Source organism: Ciconia boyciana, chromosome 13, assembly GCF_034638445.1.
Source record: "Ciconia boyciana chromosome 13, ASM3463844v1, whole genome shotgun sequence".
NCBI lineage: Eukaryota > Metazoa > Chordata > Aves > Ciconiiformes > Ciconiidae > Ciconia > Ciconia boyciana.
Genome location: NC_132946.1, coordinates 1,116,912 through 1,129,508, shown reverse-complemented (window position 1 = coordinate 1,129,508; position 12,597 = coordinate 1,116,912). Strand labels below are relative to the sequence as shown.

At 58.8% G+C, this 12,597-nt stretch overlaps 1 protein-coding gene across 1 annotated transcript in view; it reads left to right on the top strand.

Annotated features, from left to right (window-relative positions):
- The window catches only part of CACNG3 (calcium voltage-gated channel auxiliary subunit gamma 3), a 35,367-nt gene continuing 22,770 nt past the window's right edge, over positions 1 to 12,597 (top strand). The window contains exon 1 of the mRNA XM_072878130.1: positions 1 to 211. Within this exon, the coding sequence (XP_072734231.1) occupies positions 1 to 211 (211 nt within the window). The remainder of the gene's footprint in view (positions 212 to 12,597) is intronic.

Genomic DNA, 12,597 nt, shown 5'->3' with positions numbered 1-12,597 from the left:
ATGAGGATGTGTGACAGAGGCGTCCAGATGCTCATCACCACGGTGGGAGCCTTCGCAGCCTTCAGCCTGATGACCATCGCCGTGGGCACCGACTACTGGCTCTACTCGCGCGGCGTGTGCAGGACTAAGTCCACGAGCGACAACGACACGAGCCGCAAGAACGAGGAGGTGATGACCCACTCGGGGCTCTGGAGGACGTGCTGCCTGGAAGGTACCGACCGCCCCGCCGGGGCGCCCCGCCGCGCCCCCCCCCGCCCCCCCTCCCCGACGCCCCCGGCCCCGCGGGGGGCCCTGCCCGAAAGTTCGGGGGAGGGCAGGGGCATCCCGGGCCCCCGGCGCGCCCCGGCACCCGCGGCCGGCGAGCGGAGCGTCCCTCCCGGCCGGGCGGCCCCGCCGCCCCCCGGCTGCCGCCCTGCCCTCCCCTCCCCTCCCTTCCCGGGCAGGGAGACGGCGCTTGGCGCGGCTCCGCCGCGGGCGCGGGTGGGACTTCGCGGGTGGCTCCTGCACGCAGGACGCGGGCTCCGGGGGGAGCCGGGCCCCGGCCGCGGCCGCGGGGTGCTGGGGTCCCCCGTGGTGCCCGGGGACCGGCGCTGGCCCTGGGCAGCCGCGCCGTGCGTCCTCCCGGCAGCGCCGTGCCCGTGCCTGCTACGGGGGGACGGGGAGCTGCGGGCCGGGAGGCCACAGGTCCCGCTCCCGGCCCCGGGGGCTGTTCTGCCGCGCGTCCGTCGCTCAGCGCGCAAAGCCGCTCAGCCTCTCCCCCTCTGCGAGGCTCTGCGGGCACCGCGTCCCTGTCGCGGGGAACCCCCGCGCACCCGGCGTTTGCTTGTACAGCCCATCCCCGCCACCGGTGCTTGTACAGCCCATCCCCACCACCGGTGCCAGCCCTTCCCCTCTGAGCAGCAGAGCGGGGCAAGGCGGGCCGCTGCCGCCGCCCCGGCGCAGCTTGGCCCTCCTCCGTTCCTCGGGGACTGCGCCCCACGGCTTGCGTGGGCCGCCCCACGGCCGGGCTGCTCCGCCGCGGCTGCCCCGCGGCCGGGCTCCCGCCTGCCCGGCCTCGCCGCTTCGCCCCGGTGCTTCGCTCCTGCAGCAGCGCCCGGCCGGAGAGGCCCCGGCAGCTGCCGCCCTCCCGCAGCGCAGGCCGCGCTTTGGGGACAGGTTTGACCCAAAGCTGAGGCCGAGGCTTCTACGAGCAACAGTAGGCTGTGCTTCACCGTGAGCTCGAGCGGAGCCAGGTGCCGGTACCTGCGCAGCAAAAAGTGGCTGATGGAATCACACTGGGCTGTAACTTTTAAAATTAGCGGCAGCGGTGGGTGTCCTGTGTCCGTGGGGGACCTGCCCCGCTGTCCTGCGGGGCCCCGGGGGCGTCGGGCTCCCCCAGCCCGGGAGCGACACCCCCGACGGTGGGGGCAAGCGACCGCGGCGGCCGAGCTGCTCCCTCCACATTGGAAAGTTCTCGGTGAGTCACGGCCACGGATGCAGAAATACCCTGTCTGTTCCTGGTGCTCGGTCCTAAACCCGGTGAAGTCAGTCGGAGCTTTCTTATTGATTCAAGGAGGGTTTGGATCATGCTCTAATTTCATAATAAATAATTTGAGATAATCTGTCTCCCCTCTCGGGCTGAGGGAGCCGAGGAGGCAGCAGCCAGGGCTGTGAAAGATGGGATCACTGGAGGCATGAGTAATTTCCAAAATTCTTGGTTTTGCTGGCTGTATTTTTTTTCAGCGAATGTTTTATGTTTCCCTCGCTGCGATAAATCACCGCTTTGGAAGGAGCCGGTGAGGCCCCGGTCTCCTGGGCACAGCACATTCAGGAAAGGGCTTAACAGTGCCATGCCAGCGCTCAGAGCTGAATCACAGTCCATCGCCCTGAGCCCACGCGTGGGGCTGGGAGCAGCGGGGCGCCTGCTCGCCATGGGGCTTATCACTCCCCCTCCACGTTCTCCCCCCGGGCCGGCGCTCCGACAGCTGCCCGGGGTGGGAGCGGGAGCAGGGTGGCTCTGCACAGTGCCGTGCTGGTGCCGCTCGGCTGTGCCCGTGGCACAACCGAGGCCTCGCGCTGGGCTCGGGCTCTGTCGTCCCTTGCGTGTGCGTGAGAGCGTGGGTGGGTGGTGGGGGCTGTGGGGAGCACACGGCACCGAGTCTGCAGCCGGGCGGGGAGGGTCCCAGGCAGTGCTCGGGGTGAGCACATGGGGCTGCGATGGTGCTGGGGGGGACGCGGCAGTGCTGCTCATCACCCTCCTGAATTTTGCTGGAGAAATGAGCTGGTGTCTCACAGGCTGTTAACTGATGCGATGCTGGGAAGGGAAAACTTCCCCCAGCCGAGCTGTGCAGAGCTCACGCAGGTTCCCGCGCGGAGGAAGGACAGTGCTGCGGCAGGGGTGAGTCCCCCCGGAGCTGGGGATCCGGGCGGCTGCGGCACGGCCGCGCTCTCCACCAGCGTGCCCTGTGCCGGGGGAGCGCTGGGTGCTGAGCCCCTGCACCCGGTGCTTTTACATGCAGCAGGTCCTGTCTGATTCCTGCTGGCAGGGCCTCGCTGTGCCTCTAATTTCTGTGCACTCATTGCATCTGGCTTGAAAAACGGACAAAGGTTGCACTTTATCATCCTGTGCTAGGAACGAACGCGGTCAGTCGAAAGGGCCAGTTCTCCTGTGGTGCAGAAGATGCTTTTAGCACTGAGCAGTGCTCTCTGCCCGTCGGGAAGCGCCTCGGCCTTGAACTTTCCGCCGCTAACGGGGGTTTAATGTGTGTAACAACGGAGGAATTAAGTGGCGAGCTCCAGTCGCTCGTCTGGCTGAGTGTGCGTGGCAGGTTATTAAAATGACCGACGTGAGCGCTGGGTGCACGCTCCGTCGCAGATGCTCTTTAAATCCATGTCAGTCACACACGCGCAGCGCCTGCGTGGGAGCTGCTCGCACCACGTGAGCGTCAAAAGCCCATAGGCGAGAGCGGATAAATCTTGAATGAAGCCGCCGCAGACCTATGTAGAGACACCCACGCTGGAAAACACAAATTAGTGGTTGACTCAATATCTGGAGCCCAGGCAGGCGTTCCCAGACTGCTGTGCTGGGATGGCCTCTGTTCGAAATTGCAGCGTTTGGATTCTAATTATCACTTTTACAATATGCAAATACCGAGTAGGTGTCTTCTTGTCCTTCCCGCTCAAACGTGACCAGCGTTTGTCGGTGTGTCCCCCGTGGCTGTTTATCGTCACTTGGTTTCCTCTGGGACTTCCTTGTTGATATAAAAGGTAGGGAGACGCACGGCACGTCAGGGAGAAAGCTGAAGTTGAGAAATAGCTGCTTAGGCTTGTGTTGGTTTTCGGCAAGTAAAAGAACTTTGGTTTTCATCAAACTTAATTAAATTCAGCATGGTTAAATGCAGGGAGCCTCCTTGTCCTCCCTGCTGCGTGGTATAGATTGGGACTGCCTCCATGGCATCATGTGGAGCTGAAACAGGCAGGAGAATTTGGCCAAGGCTGCTTGAAATACCGTATTTTAAGGCAATGTGGTACTTTTCCTTTCTTCCTTCATTTCCCTCATCAGAATAAAGTGCTCCATCATTTCTGGAGGACCACGAGCGTTGCTCTGCCTGCTGCCCTCCCGGAGGGTGCACGGCGTCCTGCCGTCCCTGCCGCTGGGGCGTCCTCAGCTGGGGCGGGACGCGGGGCGGTTTGCGGAGGACGCGGGGCAGTTTGCAGAGGACACATCTGCCTGCGGCCGTGCAAGGATAAGCAAGCTTTGCTTGGGTTTTGGTCTTTTTTGGGGGGATCCTGTCTAAATTAAAACCTAACACTGTGAGTGCTGTCAGCTGGTCCCTACCGCCCACAGGACCCAGCCGAGCCATTTCTCACCTGACCCGCAGCTCCTGCTTGGCTCCTGGTGTGTTTTAGGTAGCTGGTCACTCCTGGAGGCGTCAGCCGAGGGTGGGTCTGCCGTGTCCCTAGGCCAGCTGTTGCACTGGGAAAAGAAATGAACCCCTCAAACTTCCTCTGAACGTAAGAAATAATCTCTGCAGTTTGCCTCTTTTACCCACAATTATTTCATGTTTTCTTGAAGACTCTTGATAAAGACATTGTTATAGCTCAACACTCTTCCGGTAACAGGCGACCCCGTGTAGAAATATCCCATCAGATGACCACGTGCAATCTCTGCGATCTGCCTCCCAGCCCCTTTAGTAAAGCGCTGTTGGTTCTGCATAATACTGGTCTTTTACTTTTTCGGGAGAGCGAAGTCAAATACCCTGTGGAACTCTAAATGTATTATGTTACTGATTTCCTTTATCATCCGAATTTGTAACTGTATCAAGAAAAATTTATGAAGTTTGATAAATCTATTTTCCACCAGCCTGTTTGACGTTTATCCCATCCCCTGGTTCCTCCCTGCCGCTGCCCACCTCAGCCAACCCACAGGCGATGCTGGGGACGCAGCTCCTACCCATGGCCATCGCTCGTGGCACAGTCTGATTGAACATTAAACCAGCTTTTCCCGTCTTCTAGAAATTCAACAGAATGCCAAGATTTATTAAAATCCATTTTAGATCCTCAGAAAACTTCTCAGCTTATTCTCTGAACGCTCCTGGGAGAAAGTTCTCTAGCCCTACCAATTTGATGTTTACACTTAATAGTTGCTGTTTAGCATCCTCCCTAACTCCCGGCAGAATACAGGAGCCTATTTGTTTCCAAGTACAGAACAGAAGTATCTGATGAATAAATAATTGTGTGTCACTTCTGCTTCATGACTGACAGTTGCACCGTCATGATCTGGTAGTGATTTATATCAGCGGTAAAGCTCCTTTCTTCTAACGTGACTAAAGAATTCCTCCTTGTTTTGCTTAAACCTTTCGGTTGCAGATTTATTTTAACTGATCCCATTAGCTTCTCTTATCAGCCACGTGTGCGTCCTAACTGCTACTTCCAGTATCAAAAGCCCTGAGTTTTAATTTTTTAATTGCAATTTTCAGTTCCCCTTTCGGCAGGCCTGACAGAAGCCTGGGGTGCCAGGGCAGCACGCTGCCCTTGCTCCCGAGTAGCAATCGTGCTTCTGCATTTACGTTTTTCCCCCGGTTGGTTTTGTCCGTGGCTGCTTTTGGCTCTGCTGAGCTGAGCTGGTTCGCACCGAAGGTGTTAAATTGGGCTGGAAGCAGCTGCCCCTGGACAGCCACCAGCTCTTCCCCTGCTTTCAGCTCCTCTCAGTCCGTCTGAGTGAGGCCAAGCAGAGAATTTCCCCAAGGTGACAGCAATATTGTTTCTGTTAGAAAGTTATTATCTTTAATTTTTAAAAGCGCCAAGCAAATGTCCCTGAGATTGCAATCATCCATGATAGAGCACTTTTTCTCGCTACTCATTATAGGTGGGTATTTAAGGAGCTGCTCATCCTGTTCCTCTGTCTGGTTGGTGTCTGTAATAGATTCTCATCAACAACCCATCTCGCAATTGAACGCTTCTCCACGGTGCTCTTGGTCCAGCTCCGCGGTGCTGCCAGCGGCGCCAGCTCTGGCGATGGCGTCTCTGCCGCGGCTGCCAACCCCTCCCCACGCAGCCACGCTGCCCTCCCCGGCGGGCGGCTGCTCCAGCCGCCGCCCCGGCAGCCCCAGCACGGCCCCCCGCGCCCGTGCCACCGCACGTGGCTCTGTCCCAGGGATGCTCGCTGGCTCTGGCCCCACAGCGAGGAGGGCCCTGGGATGATGGCTGTGGAGACGGGGGACCATCGGCGTGGGCTGGAGGTGGCAGAGGGGGAGACAGGACAGGTCTGTAAGAGCGTGGGAGGTGAGCGGGGAATGGCTATTTGCTCTTCATTAGATGAGAGCCAGGAGGCGTCAAGTTAACTTGTGTGACGGAAAGTAGACGATGGAGACATCTAAGATGATAGTGATGGGTGAAGGTGAAGAGGGACCAGTTACTCATTTGAGATGCAATTACCATGCTGCAGGTTTAACAACCTTCCCCTCCGCGCCCACAAAGCCTTTGCACGGGGACAACGCTGAGAGGGGCAGGCCGCGTGCCCGGCACTGGGGTCAGTTGTGTCACCGGGGACAAAACAGGATTGAACAAATGCCTCGAGCACGGGGCTCTGCAAGGTGTCACGTACAACGCCCCAGGCATAACCTCTGCTTTAGGAAATCCCTGAACCTTGGCTTGGTGGAGGATGTATTGAATAAGCATTAATTACTGTCCGCTGATAGAGATGGAAATTAGGCTAACTGAACCCTCGCTCTGCTCCAGACCCACGTTCTTGTGGCACGTGGCCAAATGCCAAGAGCCATAAAAATCCTTCTGGACAAAGAGGGGTCCCAGGCCGCTGCCAGCCAGGGCTGCGCCTCCAGGCAGCCGTGCCTTCGGATCTCACTGCTGTTCGGAAAGCATCTGGAGAGGAGCCGTGCTTCAGCTCGCTGCCACCAGCTCTTCTTTGAGAAACTGTCGCTTCGAACCAGGGGTGCAGAATTTACCCCCCTGGGATGCTGCAGCATTTATCTGGACAAAAATCCCGTCTTCTGGGGTGGTGTAGAGAGCTGGTTCCCACATTGCCTATGAGCAGCACGTGATGAGTAAAATGTATGCTGTGAACAGCTCAGAAACAGGCATTTTATTGCTGCATAGGCGTGGTGCAGAGTCTGTCATCTCAAGAGCTGTTACTGTTTAATAGAGGTGGAAGTCTGAATTTGAATGAGGCTCAAGTGGGTTTTTTTCCCATGCAAGGTCACTATCTCCGTTACGGCTGTAAATAATTAGGGATGGCTAATGAAGGCTGCAAGCCCCGGTGCTGGGGCTGGTGGCTGGGAGCGTAGCTGCGGTTTGGGGGAGGATGCCCCACGGATTGATGCCGGATCCTCCTCTCCCCGGTCCCCGGGGAGGTGGGGTGCTGGCGCGGGCTGGCCGGGAGGTGCCAGCGGCTGATGTTGGCTGAGAGCAGGCAGGGAGCGGGGAGAGGTGCTTGGCTCTGCTGCCGAGAGTTACGTGGCCTTTGGTAAATCACTTCCCTTCTCTCTGCATGAGTTTTGCCTTTTGTAATATGAGGGCGGGTGGATTCATTAGTGTTCATCTCTTATACGGCTCCTGGAAAGGCACACGGCACCGTTATCGCTGGTCCATGGGGTAAAGACCCTTCCCTGCCCACCGGCACAGCCCGCCTGGACCGCGCAGTGCTCGTTGGCACAGTGGTTCGGGGCAACGGTCCCGGTGTGGAGACCTGTGCCGCTCTTCAACTGCCCGTGCGACGTGGGCTGAGATGAGGTGGGACAGCCACAGCATTCAGCTTGCTCAGTGCTTCTCGCATCTCGGCGGTTACTTTTGACGTGGATTTCACCATGGATGTTTAATGAACACGACCTGCACTTCATAAATAGACATTAACCTTCTTTTTCAGGAAAATAAAAAATTGCTCTTAAAATTACATAAATGTGCTAACCCATGAGTATAGGGGGTTGCTCAGCCGCTGCCCGAGGGGTCCCGCTCGGCAGGGGGGTTAATCACCTTGCCGATGAGCGTCTCTGGCTGACTCAGGGCCGTGCACTGGCAGGATGCAGATGCAACGTATCCAGTGTCATTAATGCACATGGGCGCTGATAGGTGCTGCGGGTGCGTTAGTCAAAGACATCCGAGGGGAAAGGTGCCCACCCCGTTTACTGAGTCACTCTGAAGCACCCGCGGGGAGACGGGGAGCGAGCGGGGAAGCGCGGCGGGGCGCGAGCAGGGCTGCGTGCTCGGCGAGGGTTTTCTCCACGTGCCTGCGATGCTGGAGGAACCGGGGAGGGCTCCTGCCCGCCCGGTGCCCTGCTCTGCCGGCAGTAAGGGCTGCAACTGTGCTACATGTAAAACTCACTTCAGTTTTTTTAAATGACACTTGGAAGCAGATTCCTGGAAGCTGGTGTTTGACTGCATTTTGGGTTGGTGCTTAGCGTGAAGAGGGTGGTTTGACGTCCCTTCTTAAGGGTTGCGGGGTGGGTTTGCTTTGGCTGACACTTCAGGCTCAGCACCAGAGGTTTTCTGCAGCTTTTCTCTGGGGTGAGGCACCCCGGGAGCGCGTCCATTGCCGCTCGCCCTGCGCAGTCCTGCCGCTCGGGCTGTAATGAGCCGTAGCGCGTGCGGGGGGACCGCAGCAGCGGGCATCTCGAGATATGTCTTTGATTAAGAAGACACCTGCTGCGATAAAGAATGACAGGGCCGGGGTGACAACTGGTGTCTTCTCCCTCGGCTTGTGCGTGCTGACAGCTCTGCGGCGGCTCCGGGGAGGAGAGGTTCCGCAGCCTGTGCCGAGGAGGAGCGGCGGGCTGCATCGCTGCATGGCAGATCTGTTACACAACCCCCAGCGTAAAGCGCTACTTGTGTCATGGGCCGGTGGGTCGGCCCTGGGGACTTGGGGATGCTTTCCGAAATTTTCCTATTTTACATTTGTGTTATCTTTTAACCATCTACTTGCAGCAGGTATTTAACAGTATCTTCAAAACGAAACGTTCAGGCCAGGGTATGCTTCGTGCTTTAAACTGTCCCACGTCCTTTGGAGTGATTCTATCGCAGACAGAAATGCATCGACGTCTCACGGTCACTCTCTGGACCGGAGGCACGCTGCACGACGAGCGGCACACCTCTGCCTGGCCACGGGCTTGCCTAGGTAAAGCTGTTGAGCGATGGCTTCGCTTGCCTGGTCCGGTCCCTTGCTCGTCCAAGGTAGGGAGGGATGCAGAGCAAGTGGCACAAACAAAGGTCTGCTCGCTCTGCGGTCTCCGGAGAAACACGAGGACAAAGTGGGACTTCTGCATTCCGGTTAGCTCGCGCCCCACAACCAGAGGAGAGCCCGCTGCCTTTGGCAGGACCAGAAAACCCGACTGGCCTCCCTTGGCAGCTCGGCCTCTGGGCCAGTGTTGGCCAAAGGGCCAGATTGTAATCAAGTTGCTTTTGTGGCAAGTTGATGTTTTTCATTTGTTTGCACATCGTTGGTAATCAGGCTCCCAGAGGCGGGTTTCCCGTCTTCACCGCACTCTGTGGCAGGCAGCCTCGGCAGCAGGGCTCATTCGCCGTCATTTAACCACCGTCTCAGTTCCAAGGGTTTACAAGGAAGTCAGTGCTAAAACTGCCGCGGTCTGTTCCTCCATCCCACCTTTCCCCGTTGCTTTGGCCGTGCCCTTGCTGCTCTGGGGCTGCTGCCGCCCCACGGCTCGCTTGCCCAAAGGAGAAGGGTGGAAAGGTCTTCGCACAACAGGATTTTGCTCCCTTTTGAAACATGTGGCAAGACACCTGGGCTTTGCTCGTCTCCTTAACCCTTGCAAAAATCACTTGCACACTGGGCGAGTGACTGCGTTTGACAGGCTTGAAAATATCAGGGATTTTCATAGTCATCGTGAGGAGAGGCAGGAGAAATTATTGTGGCTGCTGGATGGGTGATACTGCATGATGATTTTCTCAGATATTGCCTGTTTCTTATCTCCTGACACCACAATCTATAGACAAACCTGGCGCTGTCGGGCTGCAGAGGATGGCTTAGCCGTTCCCACGTCAGGTTATTAGGAACTGTGTTGGTTTATCGTTCAGAGACAAAGAGAGTCATAAAGAAATGATAAGGCGGGCAAGGGAAGGCAGAGGGCAGGCGTGGGAGCGGGAGCAGCACCTCGCTGCCATCCCACCGCCCGCGCTGCGGGCTTCGTGCGTTTTCTTTTTGCTGAGCGGTTTGTATTGAAGAAGGAGAATTTGGCCGGGACAGGAGCCCCGGGGTGGGTGCAGGGAGCAGAGGGGGATGTGTGACCCCCCCGGCCTTTCTGGGGGCCACTGGGAGCCCGCGGGGGTGCTGGCATTGGCAATACACCCCATGGGACTCGGGCGGCGGAAAGCAGGGACAAAAGGCGGCATTTGAGGGCAACGTTCGTGTTTGTGCCTCTCGAACGCTCGCATTTCCAGTTCCGCTGGTAATTTGGTAATTGTCCCCTAACTATACCTTTACTCTCAGTTTGTGCCTGGAATCTCAAGGGGAGGGGAAAGCAACCCCCAAAGAGGCTACCAACAAGCGACTACCCTTTTAAAGTATTCCTGGTTTTAACTTCTTAAAATCGGTGTTGGCTTATGCTGCTGGCACCTTCGTTGAGCCGCTCATGTCCTGCAGAACTACCCCTGGTCCCAGGGGTGGCACCTCTGTCCCCTCCTGGAGAGGCTGGGCTCCCTCCTGAGAAGGGAGCAGAAGCCCCTTGGGACAGGCTGGCTGATGCTCGGCTGGGTGTTAAAGACCAACTTACAATTATTTTTTTGCAACTGTCAGAGTGCTTTGAAGCATCAGCATCATCAATTACATCACACGACGTCATCTCATGAGCAATTGCAAGGGGCTGTGAGAGTCACCGGCTGCCTCGCCTCTGGGCTGCCTCCTGCCCAACCCCGACCCCTGGGCTGCTTCCCGGGCCGGGAAAGGTCGCTGTCACTTTGCGAGACAGCCTGCGATCTCGCGTCGCCTTTCCCTGCCGCCCTGAGCCTGCAGCAGCTCCGGCTTCGCCTCGCCAGCCAGCCGCGGCAGTCATTTCTGCCAGGCTGCACAGCATCCTTGCCAAATCCTCCATTTGCCTTAACAGCCTCGCTCAGCTGAGCAAACCTTATCGCGGCGCAGCAGCTGTGCCGCGCGGCTTCACCGCCGAGCAGCCGGCGACGCTGCCGCAGAGCGGGCTGGGGAAACGGGGACCCCGGGAGGCAGCGGAGCAGGGTCCCCTCCGGACGGGGACCTGCTGCTCCCCCCGCCAGCCCGCGGTGCGGCAGCAAGCCGGCAGGCTGCGAAGGTGTCTGGAAGCCTCTCGCGGCCCCGAGGCTCCTTCTCTCCGCACCGGGAGAATCTCTTGTCATTCCTCAGCACGCTTCAGCCAAGGATGAAAGTGTTTTCTGTACATTAGTCTTTGGCCTTCCCTCCAACGTGAAAAGCTGAGGAAGGACAAGAGTGATTACGCCTTTCATAGGAAGCAGGAAAGCTGCAGCCCAGGGTGTGAGACCTCAGCTGGGGGAGAAGCGGGAACCGGGCCTTCTGCTTCTGGCACCGAGCAGCCGAAGCGTGCTCCAGCGAGGGCACGGGGACGGCAGTGAGGCCAGGGGAGGTGGCGTGCATGTTTTAAATAATTTTAAGTAATAATAATAGTTTTAAATAATATCTGCTCTGCATATGTCCCCAACCTGCCCCGGTTCCCACTGCTGCTGTGCAAAGCACGGGAGCTGCTGCTGCTCCCCAGCCTCAGCCGGCAGCAGGAGAAGGGCAGGTCCCCGCTCCCGGGCAGGGGCCACCAGCTCGTCCCCTCGGGGCAGAGGCACCCCCCGGCTGAGCTGCTGTGCCTCCCTGCAGCCGTGTGCCGTACGGCTTTCCTGTTTGTCCTAGCTCGCTCGTGGCTGAAGCGAGAGACAGACGTGTCAGCGCCTCCGCCCCGGAGCCGCACTCCCGCAGCGCAGCCCGTCTGCAGGCGTTGAGCGCTCGGCCCCGGGGAACGCGCGGTGCGGTACGGTGTGGTGCGGTACGGTGCGGCACGGTACGCTGGGGTGCGGGACCGCTGCAACCAGAATGGCCCCCTCTGCCCATTCAAACGTGCAGTGGGCACGTCTGTCACGGGCGTTCGGAATGTGCGAGCTGGTCTCCACCACCTGCGGTTCGGTACGAGCGCAGCGTGTGTCAAACTGCAGCATCTCGGTGCGTACGTCGGGTATCCTGTCTGCGCCGCGCACCGGAGGATCTCGGAAGCAGCCCTGTGTCTTAAGCAAGGGCTTTTCGGGATACGCAAGTTCAGTCACTTGTTTAGAAATTAATTGCACCATCAATTTGGACAGGATGAGGAAAAATCTTCCAGAAAATAGGAGAAGCAGAACGTCCCATTGGCATCCGGGAGCTTTGTTCCTCGGGTTTCGTCGTAATTAGCCCCGCTCGCAGCACAGGCTCTGGCAGCGCTGTCACCTCCCGCGCAGAGCCTATTTCCAGGGCTGTGCCGAGGGCTGTGAAATCCCAGGCTCTGTGCAGCTCCAGCTGAGCACCCAAAATGAGCAGACGCTTGTGATCTGCATCGCTCCAGTCCTCCACTACCCATCTGTAAATTGGGGATAACATCACCTGCCCCGGCTCAGCGCGGGAGCCGCAGCGCGGGAGCCGGAGGAACCGCTGAGATGCTCCCGTGCTGCCGGAGCCGAGCAGGGAGCCTGCGGAGGGGGAACGGCTCCCTCTTGGCCGCAGGCGAGGTGAACGGGCCGGGGGCCGCACGCTGAGCACTAAGGGCAGATAACAAACACAGCTCCGGCAGAAAGCGCCGTGCCCCGAGGGAGGTGGCAGAGGTGGGAGCGGGCGAGGGATGGGAAGCGGTAACGTAGCAAATACCGGTAACCCAACATACACGGGGGCTGGCCCCAGGCTGCCCCGTCCCCGCAGCCCTGCCCTCAGTGCAGCTTTCATCATCTCCTGTAGCCAGAACTGCCGGTGCAGCACCACGAGTGAGGCAGGTGTGTGCCGTGAGCGTTGGCCAGGCTGGAGCTGCTGGGCTGCAGCTGGGACAGACCCATTAAAAGGGCTGCCACGGGGCACCGGTCTCCCTGCAGGGACGTGCGGTGTGGGCTGAGCAGTGCTGAGGGCGATGCCATGGACCCTGGGCACTGAGCCTGGGC